The following is a 12,870-nucleotide window of genomic DNA, read 5'->3' as shown; positions in this document are numbered from 1 at the left end:
CTTCTGTAAAATAAACAGCACCTGAGAGAGAGCAGCTGGGGATCTCCTCATCTCAAGTCTGCCCCCAGACTTTGTGCTGTCAGGGTCCTTGGTCAGGGCAGGGCAGAGGTCTGGGTACCCCTTACATCATCTGCTCCCACTGCTGATTACTGGCAACTCAGGACAAAGGAAAGATGTGGGAATAGGGGTACTTATTGGGAGGGGCCTCAGCTTTCCCAGTTCCCAAAGAAATCAGCCAAGGGTGACTCACCTTCCTTGAGCCTCAGTTCCTAATCTGTAAAGTGGAGACGATAATAGGGTCTCCCTCATAGAGCTGAGGTAAGAAATTAATGAGGTTCCATAGTTGAATATCTGGCATGAGCCAGGCACACAGCTTCTCTGAAAATCTTGGACCCACTAGCTCATAGCTGGAAGACTTCTAGGTCTTCTCGTTCAGCTGCCCCCCAACACACACATGTGCGTGCACACACATGAAGGCATCTCTCCTCCTCAGCCTCCCCCAGGTGGCTGGCCAGCCTTGGGTTACACACTTCTCAAGACCAAGATTTTTCTCTTTCCTGGGGCAGCCATTGGGTCAGTGTTTTATCAGAAGAGGTCAGAGATGGTGGGACCCTGGCCAAGGTCACACAGCAGCATGTGGTTGGGGCAGGAGCCCTGGCCTGGTGCTCCTGGGGTTGTGTAAGCATGTTCTTCTGCCTGCTGAATGAAAATGCTTTTGCTCTCCAAACCGTTAGGTAGGAGGGACAGCTGCAGGGGCTCCTTCCCCCAGAGGGTCACCAGGGAACCCAGGGCTGAAGGGGCAGCAGCATTGTTCAGAGAAGGAAGTCCATGGCAGCAGTCTACCTTCCATCCCTCCCACTGCCATTGATACCCAGGGCTAGTCCTCACCAGGTCTTGTCTCTGGGCCATACTCTAGAAATAAATACCAGATAGATCCTTGGCAACGCGGGGTTCCTGTCCTGCCTCTACCAGTTACTAACTGTGGGGCCTTTACCTCCCTGAGTCTCAGTTTTCTCGTTCATGTAATGGGGATAATAATTCCTACCTAATAGGCTTGTGTTGAAGCTTGCTAGAGTGAGCAGACGAGGGCTTGGTCCGTGGTAAGTGTTCAGTAAAAGGTTGCCATCACTGTCGTGAGATAATGTGTGTAATGTGTGTCTCGTGCGGGGCACGGAGGAGGCAAGTTGCTCAGAGAGTGCTGGTTCCTCCCCCTCCTGCTTTCTTTCCTTTCCTTTAAGCAAAGTTGTTCTGCCTTGTTCCCCACTGTGATGGAATGAGAAGAAACTGAGGGAGGATTAAAAGTTTAGAAAAGAAGAAAGAGAGATGGGGCAGGCCTGTGGGGTGGCCGAGCCAGGTGTGACCAAAGGAAGAGCCCACTTTCCTTTTAATCAAAGATGCCTTGTGTGCGGTTCCCCAGCAGTGCTGCTGTTAATTTATAAAAAATGCCCCCTAATAAAATTCTGCTTGATTCTTCGATTGGCTGGGCATTAGGCCGCAGCCAGCAGCGACGCGGGGACATAACGGATGCATTTGCAGATTTGGAAAATTAAAGCCATCTATATGGCGCCTGTGGCGGGAGATCCGCCGATCTGCTTGCTTAATGAAATATAAAGATTCTTTTAACCAATGTAAGCACAATTCGACAGCTTGTGAAACGCGGCCTCGCCATGATGGATGGCTCTCCTGACTTGCCAGGAATTGCGGGGCGGCACCTTTTAAATATATAATTGATTCTGTTTGGAGTGTGCAGTGGGCTGAGCCCACGGCGGGCCCGGCCTGGGGCCAGGGGTGCAGGGCCCTGTGTAGAGGCTCCTGTGGGCCCTGCAGGACTTCAGCCTGGGTGGCTCTTGGCCTCTCTGTAGGACCCACAGCACTCAGAACTGGCTGTGGATGGGGTTCCAGCTGCTGGGCCTGGCTGAGGACCACAGGGGGCAGGTCCGGGCTGCCCCTGTTGCTGGAAAAGGGTCCACTGAGCAGGGTTCCCCCAAAATCCAGGCTTGTAGTCCTGGGGAGAGAGGAGGTGGTGGGACTGGGGCTCTGAGTGTCCACTCTGTCCCGAGGACCGTACTGGGCTGTCGTGGCCCTGCCTCCCTCTCCATCTCTTAGCCTGTGTTCTTTCTCATCCATCCAACATTTATTATTTACTAAGTGCTGACTGGGTACAAGGTTTTGTACTAGGTGTTGCAGAAACAAAAAATAGATAAGACAAATCTATTTTCTGTATGTTGGTCTTTCTTTTTTTGTACTTTTTTTTTTATTGATCTGTCTTTCTATGTCTCTGCATCAACTCCATCTCTTTGCTTTTTTTTCTTTCTCTTTGTATTTCTCTCAGAGCCCTGTTCAGGGCCACATGACCTCTGAGGGTACTATGTAGTGTACGTTCCTCTGGTCACACACACACACACACACACAGGCCCACAGACATGCATACCCACAGAGACATGTAAATAACCACAGATACCCACATAAATACAGATGCACACACAATTATTGGCTGATTGCAATCAGGCTGCACACATACGTGGCCACACATGGACACTGAGGTGAGCTGCCGACATGTGGCTGTGTGGTACCACATGCGTGCAGCTCGCATGGTAAGTAGCATCCACAGGCAAGGGCCCCCCTGTGGCCTCAGAGGAGCCCTGATGTCCACATGGAGTGAGGAAGAGGAGTGTGAGGCTGGGGAGAGAGGACCCCAGCTGGGAGGATTTGGGCTCACACATAGCTTCATCCCACAACACACATGCACACACACATGTGCACACATGAGCACACATACCAGGGGAAATGTGCTTTTTTTCTGCTCTCCTCCTATTGCCTTGGATCAGATCAGAGATGCTAGAAGTCAGGGAACAAACGTGCTGGAGTACGAGCCTGCGTGACTGGCGTTAGGGAGCACTAGCTGGTGGGAAGAACCTCACCTGTGGAAACCTGTTCCACCACTTCCTAGCTGCATGGCCTTTAACAAATTATCCAATCTTTCTCACCTTCCATTTCCGCATCTGAGAGATGGGCATGATAATAGTCCTTACCTCCTAGGGCTGTTGGGAGGATTGATGGAGACGTCTGATGTCTCTGAGGCACTTAATAAATTGTTGTTGTTATTAATTCATTCATCTGACCCTCATCTCCTGATCCTGCCTCTCTACCAGTGCCAGTGATTTGGGCTGGGCTGAGGAGTCCAGAAATGCGTGAGATACACTCTCTGCCCTCATGGAGCTCAGTCTAGTTGGGGAGATGGAAGTGTCATCACCCTACTTTGATCCAGGTGCTGGAATTTAGAAAATCCACCTGAGGTGTGTTGTGTGGTGAACTAGGCCTCTGTGTGCTCAGTAAATGGTAGCTAGTATTATTCTTGTTGTTGTTGTCATCATCATTTCTATGACCTGAGCTTCGTTATCCGGAGCCGGGAGAGGGGACAGATGCCTTCTTAGGCACAAGTTGGGGAAGGCCCTATTTCCTAGGGGGTGTCAGTTGAACTAGGCCTTGATGGAGAGGAGAATTTGTCAGGCAAAGGAGGAGAAAGGGAAAGGTGTTTGAGGAGAGCCCTGCAGGGGCAAAGGCAAGAGGGAGTGGCAGGTAATCTGATAATGCCATGCTGGGGAGGGGAGGGCCTCGGGCTGGAGGAGGGGCCGGGGGCCACACTGGGAAGGTCTTGGAGACCTTTAGAGGGCCCGTGGGCTGGGGCAGTTGTGGGGCTGAGGGAGGTGCCTCTCCTGGCTTCCGTTAATAAAGACTTGTCATGCATCAAAAACTGGGAGATCAGCAATTATTAAGTCAGTTAAAATGTCAGTTACCACATTAACAGCAGCGAGCTTTTAAGCAAAAGTCTCTGAGTTTGGTGGGGGAGGGGGATCCAGCCCAGCAGGGGAGGGGAAGGGATGGATAAAATTACTTCTACTCTGTTCTCTCTTCCCCACCTGGAGCTTGTGACACATTTTGGAGCCTGGCCTCATCCATTGGAACACAAAGATAACCCTCCCCATCTCTGTCCTCAAAACAGGAAAGAAAGAAAGAATATGAATGTGAAAATCGCCTGTAATCCCGTGTGCTATCTCCTAGAGATAACCTCTGTTAATATTTCAGGGTACGACCATCCAGATTTTTTTCTATGCATATTTATACATCCATTACAAAGATGGGATCACATCATGCATACTGTACCTATTTCTCCCACTCAACAATATATTGTGAGCATCAGCACATACAGATGCGCATCATTGTTTTAAACCGTGGCGCTGTATTCCATTGCGGGCATGACTGTCCCCTCGTTTACTGAACTAAAGCCCTCGTGATGGACAGTGAGGTTTCCAGTTGTTTGCCCTCGTAAGCAGAGCTGTGATAAATATTCCTGTACACATATCTCTGCATGCTTGAAGGATAAATTTCTGGAAATGGAATTGTTGAGTCAAATGCTCTCTCTAAAGGCTGTTGGTGCAGGGACTAAAGAGCTCTTTTGTCAGAGAGGTAGGAGAAGGACCATTGTCCACTCCCCTAGATAACCCTGGGTAATCATCTTTCTTCCTATTTGCTAACCTGATTGGTGAAAAATGGTATCTTACTGTTTCTATTTTTATTTTTTTGATTACAAGTAAGGCTGAGCTTTTTGTCCTCTGTCAGACGGCTATTTGTGTTTCTTCCGTGAGACGTTGTCTCCTCATTTACTTAGCCCATCTTTTATCAAGGAGACCATCCTTTTTGTTTCTATATAAGAGCTCTTTATATATTATGGATATTCTCTTTTGTTTTTATTTGTGCTATTTATTCTATCAATTTTGCTATGGCGTATACATGGTAGATATTTTTCCAGGTTTGTTATTTCCCTTTTAGCTTTGTTAACAGTACATTCTGTTATGCTAAAGGTTAAGCACTTGGTGTTGCATGCCTATCATTCTCTTCTCTTAGGTGTCTGCTTTTGGGGCCGTGTTTATGGTGCAGAGTGGGCTTCTGTGGGTGACTGTTGTTGGTAGGTGTCATGTGTGAATGCCGACTCAGAAATCTGTAAACCTAGCCCTCAGCTGTCGACTCGTACATCCAACTGCCAATTCAGCATTCTTGCTTGGAAGTCGGATCCATATCTCACACTTACCATGTCTCCCAAAAACCTTGATTTCCAGTCCCCCATCCGCACACCCGCTTCTCCTCCAGGGCTCCTGATTCAGGAAAAGATCCATCTTCACTCGGTTGCTCAGGCCAAAAGCCTGAGTCATCCTTTTTTGCCCTCTTTTCCTCACATCTCATAACTAACCCATCAGCAATCATGTCGACCCTACCTTCAAACTGTGTCCTGAACCTGACCCTTCCCACCACCTCCACCCCTGCCACCCTACTGGAAGGCGCCTGGTGGCCAGGCCTTCTGCAGTGGCCTGGCCTTTGCTGGACACTCTGCGGTCTGTTCTCCACACAGCAGTCAAAGTGAGCTTTTAACTACAAATCCTATCATGTTACTCCCCCGTCCAAGACCCTCCAGGAGCTTCCATTTCACTCCGGATAAAATGCAGACTCCTCACAGTGCGCCATGAAGCCCCCCAGGATCTGGCCCCTCCTCTCCCGCCAACGTCACCTCCCCCACTCGCTCCCTCCCTCTCTGTGCTCCAGCTACCCTGGTTTTCTTGCTGTTCCACACACATACCAAGCTTGTTCATTGTTGTTCTCTTCCTTGCTGTTCCTTCTGCCTGGAAAGCCTTTCTCCCAGAGCCTCGCATGGCTTACTTCAAATCCCAGAGAGCCCTTTCAGGACCACACGTTCTAAAATAACCTCTTTTCCTCTTGTTATTCTCCTCTTCTGCCTTGTTTTTCTTCAGAACACTCATTATACATATTTATGTCTTGTTTTATAGCCCTCCTCCCTCGGAATGTAAATTATATGAAGGCAAGGACTTTGTTTGGTACTTAGTAGGTGGGTGCTTAATGCATGTTTGTCGAATGAATATGTGTGATATACGAACGTGTGTGAGTATAATGTTTGTGTGGAGGTATATCTGCTGCATGGATAGACATCTGTGAGAGTGTCTGTGTGTGGAACTGTGGGAATAATGACATTGAATTTGTGAATGTGGATGAGTTTGTGTGTGAATGTGACTGCTTCTGTGGATGTCTTGCAGAGAATGTCTACGTACGTGCGTTTGTGCATGAAGCATGTGTGCTTGTCTGCGTATGTGTGTGCGCGCTCTGTGGCTGTTTGGTTACGTATAGCCTGTGTCTGTTTCAGTGAGGGCGGGGAGCTGAGACACCTGGGCACGTTCTTCCTCTTATCAAATGGACCTGCCATTGCCCCGAACTTCCCCTTCCCACTCCCACACCCGGGAAACACATGTGTGTTTCCTGCAAACATGGGACAACATTCCAAAAATGACATTTCAGGTCGATACGTGGTGGGTGCTCAGAGGACTGTGAGGGTCTGGAGGAGACCTGAGGCTGACGGGACCCTGGCAGCCTCGCTCTGATCTGAGCCATCTCAGTGGGAGGGCTGTGTTCTCTGATGAATTGACCACAAAGAATGAGGCTGAAGCAATGCAGGCGGGGCAGGATTGGCTGTGTGGCCTCAATGTGTCCCAGCTCTTTAAGCCTCAGTAGACTCATCTGTAAATGGGGTTCATTGTTCTTGGCCTTCTTGCTGCTTGGGAATATGGTGAGAATAGAGGGAGGTAATGGCAGTGAATGTAGAACAGTCATGACAATAGTGTTCTTATGTCTGTGCAGAACATTAGGGTTTTAATCCACTATCTGATCAGCGTGAATGCCTCAGTGTCCCTAACCTAGCTCTGGACTTGGCCCCACGTGGGCCTCAGTGGGGGTTTGTTGGATTAGTAATAAGCGTGTGAGTGAATCGATGAATGGATAAATGAGCAGGTGCCTGGGTGACTAAGTGAAGAGATGATGCATAAAGCAGCCAGTGGACTGACATTCCCAATGACCGACATTTTTGAGCACATACCATGTGCCAGGCCCTATTGAAAGGCTTTTCTTAACCCTTGCAACAGCCCCAGAGATAAGACTATTATTAACCCCATTTTGCAGATGGAGAAACTGAGGGCCAGAGAAGTGATATGACTTGCCCAAAGCCACAAAGCTCCTGAGTGGCAGAGTTGGGATTCCAGCCCAGGCAGTGTGACTCCAGAGCGGAGCTGCATTAAACCCTTCACAAGTCCCGCTGAGTGAACCCGTGAATGAGTCGGTGAATGAATGAGTAAATGCAGGAACCCTCACACTCTGAGCTGTGGGCAAGACAGGCCACTTTCTGATGGGGAGGCAGAAGCTCTGGGGGTGAGGTGGGCATCCAAGATCTGGGCCGGGGGCGGTGTCTCCCCCAGGGTAGAGTGTGACGCCCTGCCTCCTGTCCCCTCTCCCTCTGCCCTGTGTGCAGGCGCATGCCGCGATGCAGCACTACGGGGTGAACGGCTACTCGCTGCACGCCATGAACTCGCTCAGTGCCATGTACAACCTGCACCAGCAGGCGGCCCAGCAGGCCCAGCACGCCCCCGACTACCGGCCGTCGGTGCATGCGCTTACGCTGGCTGAGCGCCTGGCTGGTAAGGGCCGTGGGGATGGGCCCCTGGGGACAGGATTATGGAGGCTCGGGGGGAGGGGGGCAGGGAGGTCTTGGGGAGGTGGCTCTGGAACGCTAAGATAGGAGGGAGCTTTGGCAAAGTACCCAGGTCACTTAGCAACACAAAGAAATGTCAGTTCAAATCTCTGGGTGACTATCTGGAGCAGCCCTTGTTTGCCAGCACTGTGCTGGGCACTGGAGCTGCCCTGTGCCTTCAAATTTCCCTAACAGCCCTGTGTGTGTGTGTGGGGGGGCTCCATTGGCCTATCTCGCAGACGAAGAGACTGAGGTAGGAGGGTAAGGGACTAGCCCAGGGTATTACAGCTAGGAAGTTGTGGGAGTGCCCAGGAAAGGCTATTTCAGGCATGGGGAGTCGTATAAATAGTAATGGCTCCCACGTTATGAACACCACTTATGTGCCAGGCCCCGTGGCAGGCTCTGTGCAGCAAACCATTCAACCTCGAGAAGGAGAGGTTCTTATCTCCATCTTGTGAACAAGGAAACTGAGGCTCAGGTTAAATCGAGGCAGGTGTGGGGCAGGGGATTGGAATGTGACATTATGGCTAAAAATATGGGCTTTGAAGTCACAGACTTGCAGTCACTGCAGGGGCTGCCCACTCACCTCTCTTCGCTGTGCCTCAATTTCCCCCTTTATAAACAGGGGGCAATGGCAGTGCCCACCCCATAGGATGGTTTGGGGGTTACTTGAGATAACATATGCGAAGTATTCAGCAGGGACTGGTAGGTGCTCAGAGTTCGTATCACCCAAGTCCCAAGGTAGGTGTCCATGAGGGGGCTGCAGCCAGGTCTCCCCACTCCTGGTTCATTGTGGCTCTGCCACAGCAGCCTCCCCGTGGGTGTGGGAGGGACTTGATGGCATAAGTGGGGAGTGTGGTTTCCTGGGAGGTGATGCCACCCATCCCATCCTGTCCCGGGCCAAACCTTGAGAAGCTGGTGAACCTGTGCCAGGCTGTCCTCAGAGGCACACCCAGGGAGACCAGGTGCCCATAAACCCATGTGAGGGCACAGCAGGAGAAATGTGGCCAGGATAGTGGTGGGGCAGCTCAGAGCAGCATCATCTGCTGGTGTAGTCAGAGGGGGCTTCCTGGAGGCTGTGGAGGAAGAGCCAGGCCTTAAAAGGACAAGGAGTGGACTAGTGTGAGCAAAGGCACAAACGTGATTTGGGGTATGAGGACCCTGCCTGGGTGGAGGTGCCGGCCTGGAAGGGAGGGTGGAGCAGCTACTCCCACTCCTTTGGACCCTGCCAGGCCTCTGGGCAGGGCTCGGTGGGTAAAACTGAGGCCTCGGTCACCTTCTGTAGATCAGCTTGGGGGAACTAGTGTGGGAATGCAGGTACAGTCCTGCCCCGGCTACGGCTGCTTCTCCGGTTTGGAGTGCATCCCATGGGCTCAGCCTGGTGGTGACACCAGCTCCTGACCGTATTCTTGACCCAGAGGGGAGTCAGGGATGGAATGCTTACTTCTGCTGGTGGGGGCAGAGGCACTGGAATATTCAGCACTCCACCCCAGTTCTCTAATTCTGAAGAAGGAGGGACATGAGCTCTGGGTGGGCCTTTGTACGGAGGCCCTGCCTTCTAGCAGGAGGTGCAGCTGATGGTGCAGCCCGGCCTCCCCTGGGACCACCCCTCTCCGGGCCCTGGAGCCAGCAGCAGGACACTAAGCTGCTGCTCCCTCAACCAGGCTTCGGCTGACAGGGGTCCCCACTCCCTCCTGCTCCAGGGTGACCAGCGTGAGCTCGGGGCTCTGTCTGGGCTGGGATCAGCGCCTGTCATAAGGGGTTCAGGGCTCCCTCTGTAAATGGAAGAGGCAGCAGCCCACAGTCTGAGGTTTCCTAGATGCCCAGTTGCCTCCTTCCTTGTCTAGAGTGTTGTGGATGATTCTCTGTCCCTGGAGTCTGACATAGACTATGCAGAGGCTGAGGCAGCTCGGCTTCCCTTCTGCATAGACAGTCCAGGATCCACTTATGGGTGAGAGGAGGCAGGGAGAGAGAGGTTACTGTCCATCCTCTATGGGCTAGTCAAGCAGAAGGGCTGGAGGCTAGACACTAGCCCTGGGTAGGCATCTGTCCAGGGTGGTTCCATGTTACTGGCATGTGGGCAGGACTGTGGAATCAATGACCCACCAGCCCTGTCTCCCCTCCAAGCTTGTGGTCGTTCGCACCTGGCCTCTTTGTCCTTTCCTCCTTGAGGAAGCAGCCAGAAGGGTCAAGACTGGATGCAACAAGCCTTTCCTGTGCTCTGAGGGCCCTGTCAGAGCCAGGCTTTCTGTTGCGGAGACAGAAGAGCAGGAGCCTCAGGTCCTGCCATCAGAGACTCACGGGCCAATCCGGATGAGGAGATTCATCCCCAGAGGACATAGAATCAAGTGCCAATGACTTCTGTCTACCCAGTCAGACCTCTTCTGACTAGACCTTGCAGATAAGTCCCAGCTCACAGCCTGGCTTCTCACGGTCAGGGGCCAGTATTCTGTTGGCATCCAGAGTCTAAGGCTCATAGGATATTAGAACCTTTGTGACATGGATTTAGAGATTATTAGCATCATATAACCTCAGAATGTTATATTCATAGTACCCTAGGACTTTAAGAATCATAGGGCAATGCCTACCCACCTACCCACCCACCCCCAAACCAAATAAGGAAGACCCCCCCCTTAATCACATTCCTAACAGGTGTTCATGGAGATGATTTAGATCTCTGTGGTCCTGATGGCGAATGAAGAGATGAAGAGATCTTGAAAATCCAGCCATGTGGGGAGGGGACGGGTGATTTCCAAAGGGAAAGGACCAGGGTCCAGCTCTGGCTGGAGTCTGGGTGTCTGCAGTGGGTCAGAACAGGGTAAAATTCGAAACCTATTTCGCTTAATTAAATGGGCCCCCTCTCCTTGCCCTCCAACGGCTGTACATTTCAAGACATCATCTTGGAGGCCCGCTATGGCTCCCAGCATCGCAAACAGCGTCGTAGCCGCACCGCGTTCACGGCTCAGCAGCTCGAGGCCCTGGAAAAGACCTTCCAGAAGACCCACTACCCAGACGTGGTGATGCGTGAGAGGCTGGCCATGTGCACCAACCTGCCTGAGGCCCGGGTGCAGGTAGGGCCCTGCTCCTCTAACTAGGCCTTGCAGACAAGCACCAGCCCATCTTGGTTTCCCATTGTTCAGGAGCCAGCATTTCAGCCGTCAGTGCCAAAGTGCAACTGATGTCTCCACGAATGCCATCAGTGAGAGGAGGGAAGTTTGGGAAGGGACCGGGGTGTGTATTTCCTGGAGTGGTGGGGGCAGTGTTACCCTGTCCATCCCCTCCCGGCGCACCAAGCTCCACAACTCCACTTCTTTTCTTCCTGCTCCTCCTGCTCCTCTCCCCGCCTGCAGGTGTGGTTCAAGAACCGCAGGGCTAAGTTCCGGAAAAAGCAGCGCAGCCTGCAGAAGGAGCAGCTCCAGAAGCAGAAGGAGGCTGAGGGCTCCCATGGGGAAGGCAAGACCGAGGCCCCAACCCCAGACACACAGCTGGAGACAGACCAGCCCCCCAGCCTGCACAGTGGTGACCCCCCAGCTGAGCTTCACCTGAGCCTGTCTGAGCAATCGGCCAGTGAGTCAGCCCCGGAGGACCAGCCGGACCGGGAGGAGGACCCCCGGGCAGGGGCCGAGGATCCCAAAACTGAGAAGAGCCCTGGGGCTGAGAGCAAGGGGCTGGGCTGCAAGAGGGGCAGCCCCAAGGCAGGTGAGGCTTGGCAGGTGCTATGGGTGCTGTGGCCCAACCCAGGGGATGGCCAGGTCCAGGGGGACAGGGGCTTGGGTATGCGAGGAGGGTCAGAGCAGGGGGTAGAGTCAGCCATTAACACACGGCACTCAGACATGACCCATTACAAAGGACTTCGCCATAGCAGGCCTGGCCAGGTGGTCATTTGTTAGATGGTGAATCCTGGGAAGGTTTTGGGGGTTCTGGGGCTGGCTGGCAGGGGAGGGGTACTTGGGGAGCTCAGGGCAAAGGCTATTCATCAACCATTATGGAAATATTCCAGTATTTTAACCACTGGTACAGACGTATCAGTGCCTAAATACCGATACCAGAGGTTCCCACACGCAGCAGAGACTCGGAGCTGTGTTTTTGCAGGAACAGAGCTGTGGCATGAGGCATATCTCAGACATAAACCCTGAGCCCGGGCAGGGAGGGGATGGGGCTGAGAGCTGGAGGAGGATGGGAGCCATGGACTAGAGAGGGGATGGGGAGGAGAGAGCCCTTGGAAAGGCAAGGGGTCTCCCCAGGAAGTCAGAAATGGGGGCTTTGGCAGGGTCCCTGGGGCTCCTGCAGGAACCCTCCCTCCCAGGATTCTGAGGGATGCTTCAGGGGCTGCCCTGGCTGAGATGGGTGGATATGGTTTCAGCCAAAGCCTGTCTTGTCTGCAGCGTTAAGGGGATGGGAAGGCTGAGGGGGCCCCTGCTGGCGAGCCACTGCCCTTGTCCTGAGTCCTTGGTACCTGATTTTCTGCTTGCAGATTCCCCAGGCAGCCTGGCCCTGGCTCCTGCAGCCCCTGGGGGCGGCCTCCTGGGCCCCTCCCACTCTTACTCCTCATCCCCGCTGAGCCTCTTCCGTCTGCAGGAGCAATTCCGCCAGCACATGGCGGCCACCAACAACCTGGTGCACTACTCATCCTTCGAAGTGGGGGGCCCGGCCCCCGCTGCTGCCGCCGCCGCCGCCGCCGCCGTGCCCTACCTGGGCGTCAACATGGCCCCGCTGGGCTCACTGCACTGCCAGTCCTATTACCAGTCCCTGTCAGCAGCCGCCGCTGCCCACCAGGGCGTGTGGGGGGCCCCACTGCTGCCTGCACCCCCAGCAGGCCTGGCACCTGCCTCGGCTGCCCTGAACAGTAAAACCACGAGCATCGAGAACCTGCGGCTTCGGGCCAAGCAGCACGCGGCCTCTCTGGGACTCGATACACTGCCCAACTGACTGCTGGCCTCCAGCCCAGCCAGGGGTCTTGGGGCCACCCTCCCAGCCCATGGTTATCCCCAGCCGGCTCTCAAGGAGTTAACCCTATGAGCCCAGGGATCCTGGGCCTGGAGTCCTGCCCCCATGCCCTCCCCAGAGCCCTAGCCCTAGGGGAGGCCCACACCTGCACATCCTCTGCATGGCCCTGCTTGGATCCCCAGGAGGCTGATGGGGAGGAGGGGAGTGGCTGGGGGGGGCCAGGCTTTCCACGGGGGAGTGAGAGGCTCTCACTGGCTAGATCCCCACCTCCGTGTCACCTCCTCCCCTCCTTTCCCTCCCTCCCCGTCTGGTCTGCCCCTAGTAAGTTGCTGTGTGGA

General features: G+C 53.5%; 1 protein-coding gene across 2 annotated transcripts; it reads left to right on the top strand.

Moving 5' to 3' along the window:
- The first annotated feature begins 3,408 nt into the window (after window positions 1-3,408).
- DMBX1 (diencephalon/mesencephalon homeobox 1) lies at window positions 3,409-12,514 on the top strand. 2 transcript variants are annotated; one of them, XM_044770715.2, is made up of 5 exons: window positions 3,409-3,420; window positions 7,364-7,532; window positions 10,478-10,656; window positions 10,936-11,284; window positions 12,060-12,514. In XM_044770715.2, the coding sequence occupies exons 2-5, from the start codon at window positions 7,379-7,381 to the stop codon at window positions 12,512-12,514; spliced, it is 1,137 nt and encodes a 378-aa protein (XP_044626650.1). In that variant the 5' UTR covers window positions 3,409-3,420; window positions 7,364-7,378. The 2 variants fall into 2 exon arrangements, with proteins under 2 accessions (XP_044626650.1, XP_070367559.1); XM_070511458.1 differs by lacking the exon at window positions 3,409-3,420 and having other exon boundaries at window positions 7,379-7,530; window positions 10,461-10,656.
- The last annotated feature ends 356 nt before the right edge of the window (window positions 12,515-12,870 follow it).

This window comes from Equus asinus, chromosome 5 (genome assembly GCF_041296235.1).
Source record: "Equus asinus isolate D_3611 breed Donkey chromosome 5, EquAss-T2T_v2, whole genome shotgun sequence".
Lineage (NCBI taxonomy): Eukaryota > Metazoa > Chordata > Mammalia > Perissodactyla > Equidae > Equus > Equus asinus.
The sequence above is the reverse complement of the archived record's forward strand: the minus strand, read 5'-3'. Positions and strand labels throughout refer to the sequence as shown.

Excerpts from the sequence above, each read along its gene's own strand:
- DMBX1 (XM_070511458.1), top strand. The coding sequence starts at position 7,379 with ATGCAGCACTACGGGGTGAACGGCTACTCGCTGCACGCCATGAACTCG. Across the intron at positions 10,657-10,935 it reads TGCCTGAGGCCCGGGTGCAG|GTGTGGTTCAAGAACCGCAG; the intron begins GTAGGGCCCTGC and ends CCCCGCCTGCAG. Across the intron at positions 11,285-12,059 it reads GAGGGGCAGCCCCAAGGCAG|ATTCCCCAGGCAGCCTGGCC; the intron begins GTGAGGCTTGGC and ends TTCTGCTTGCAG.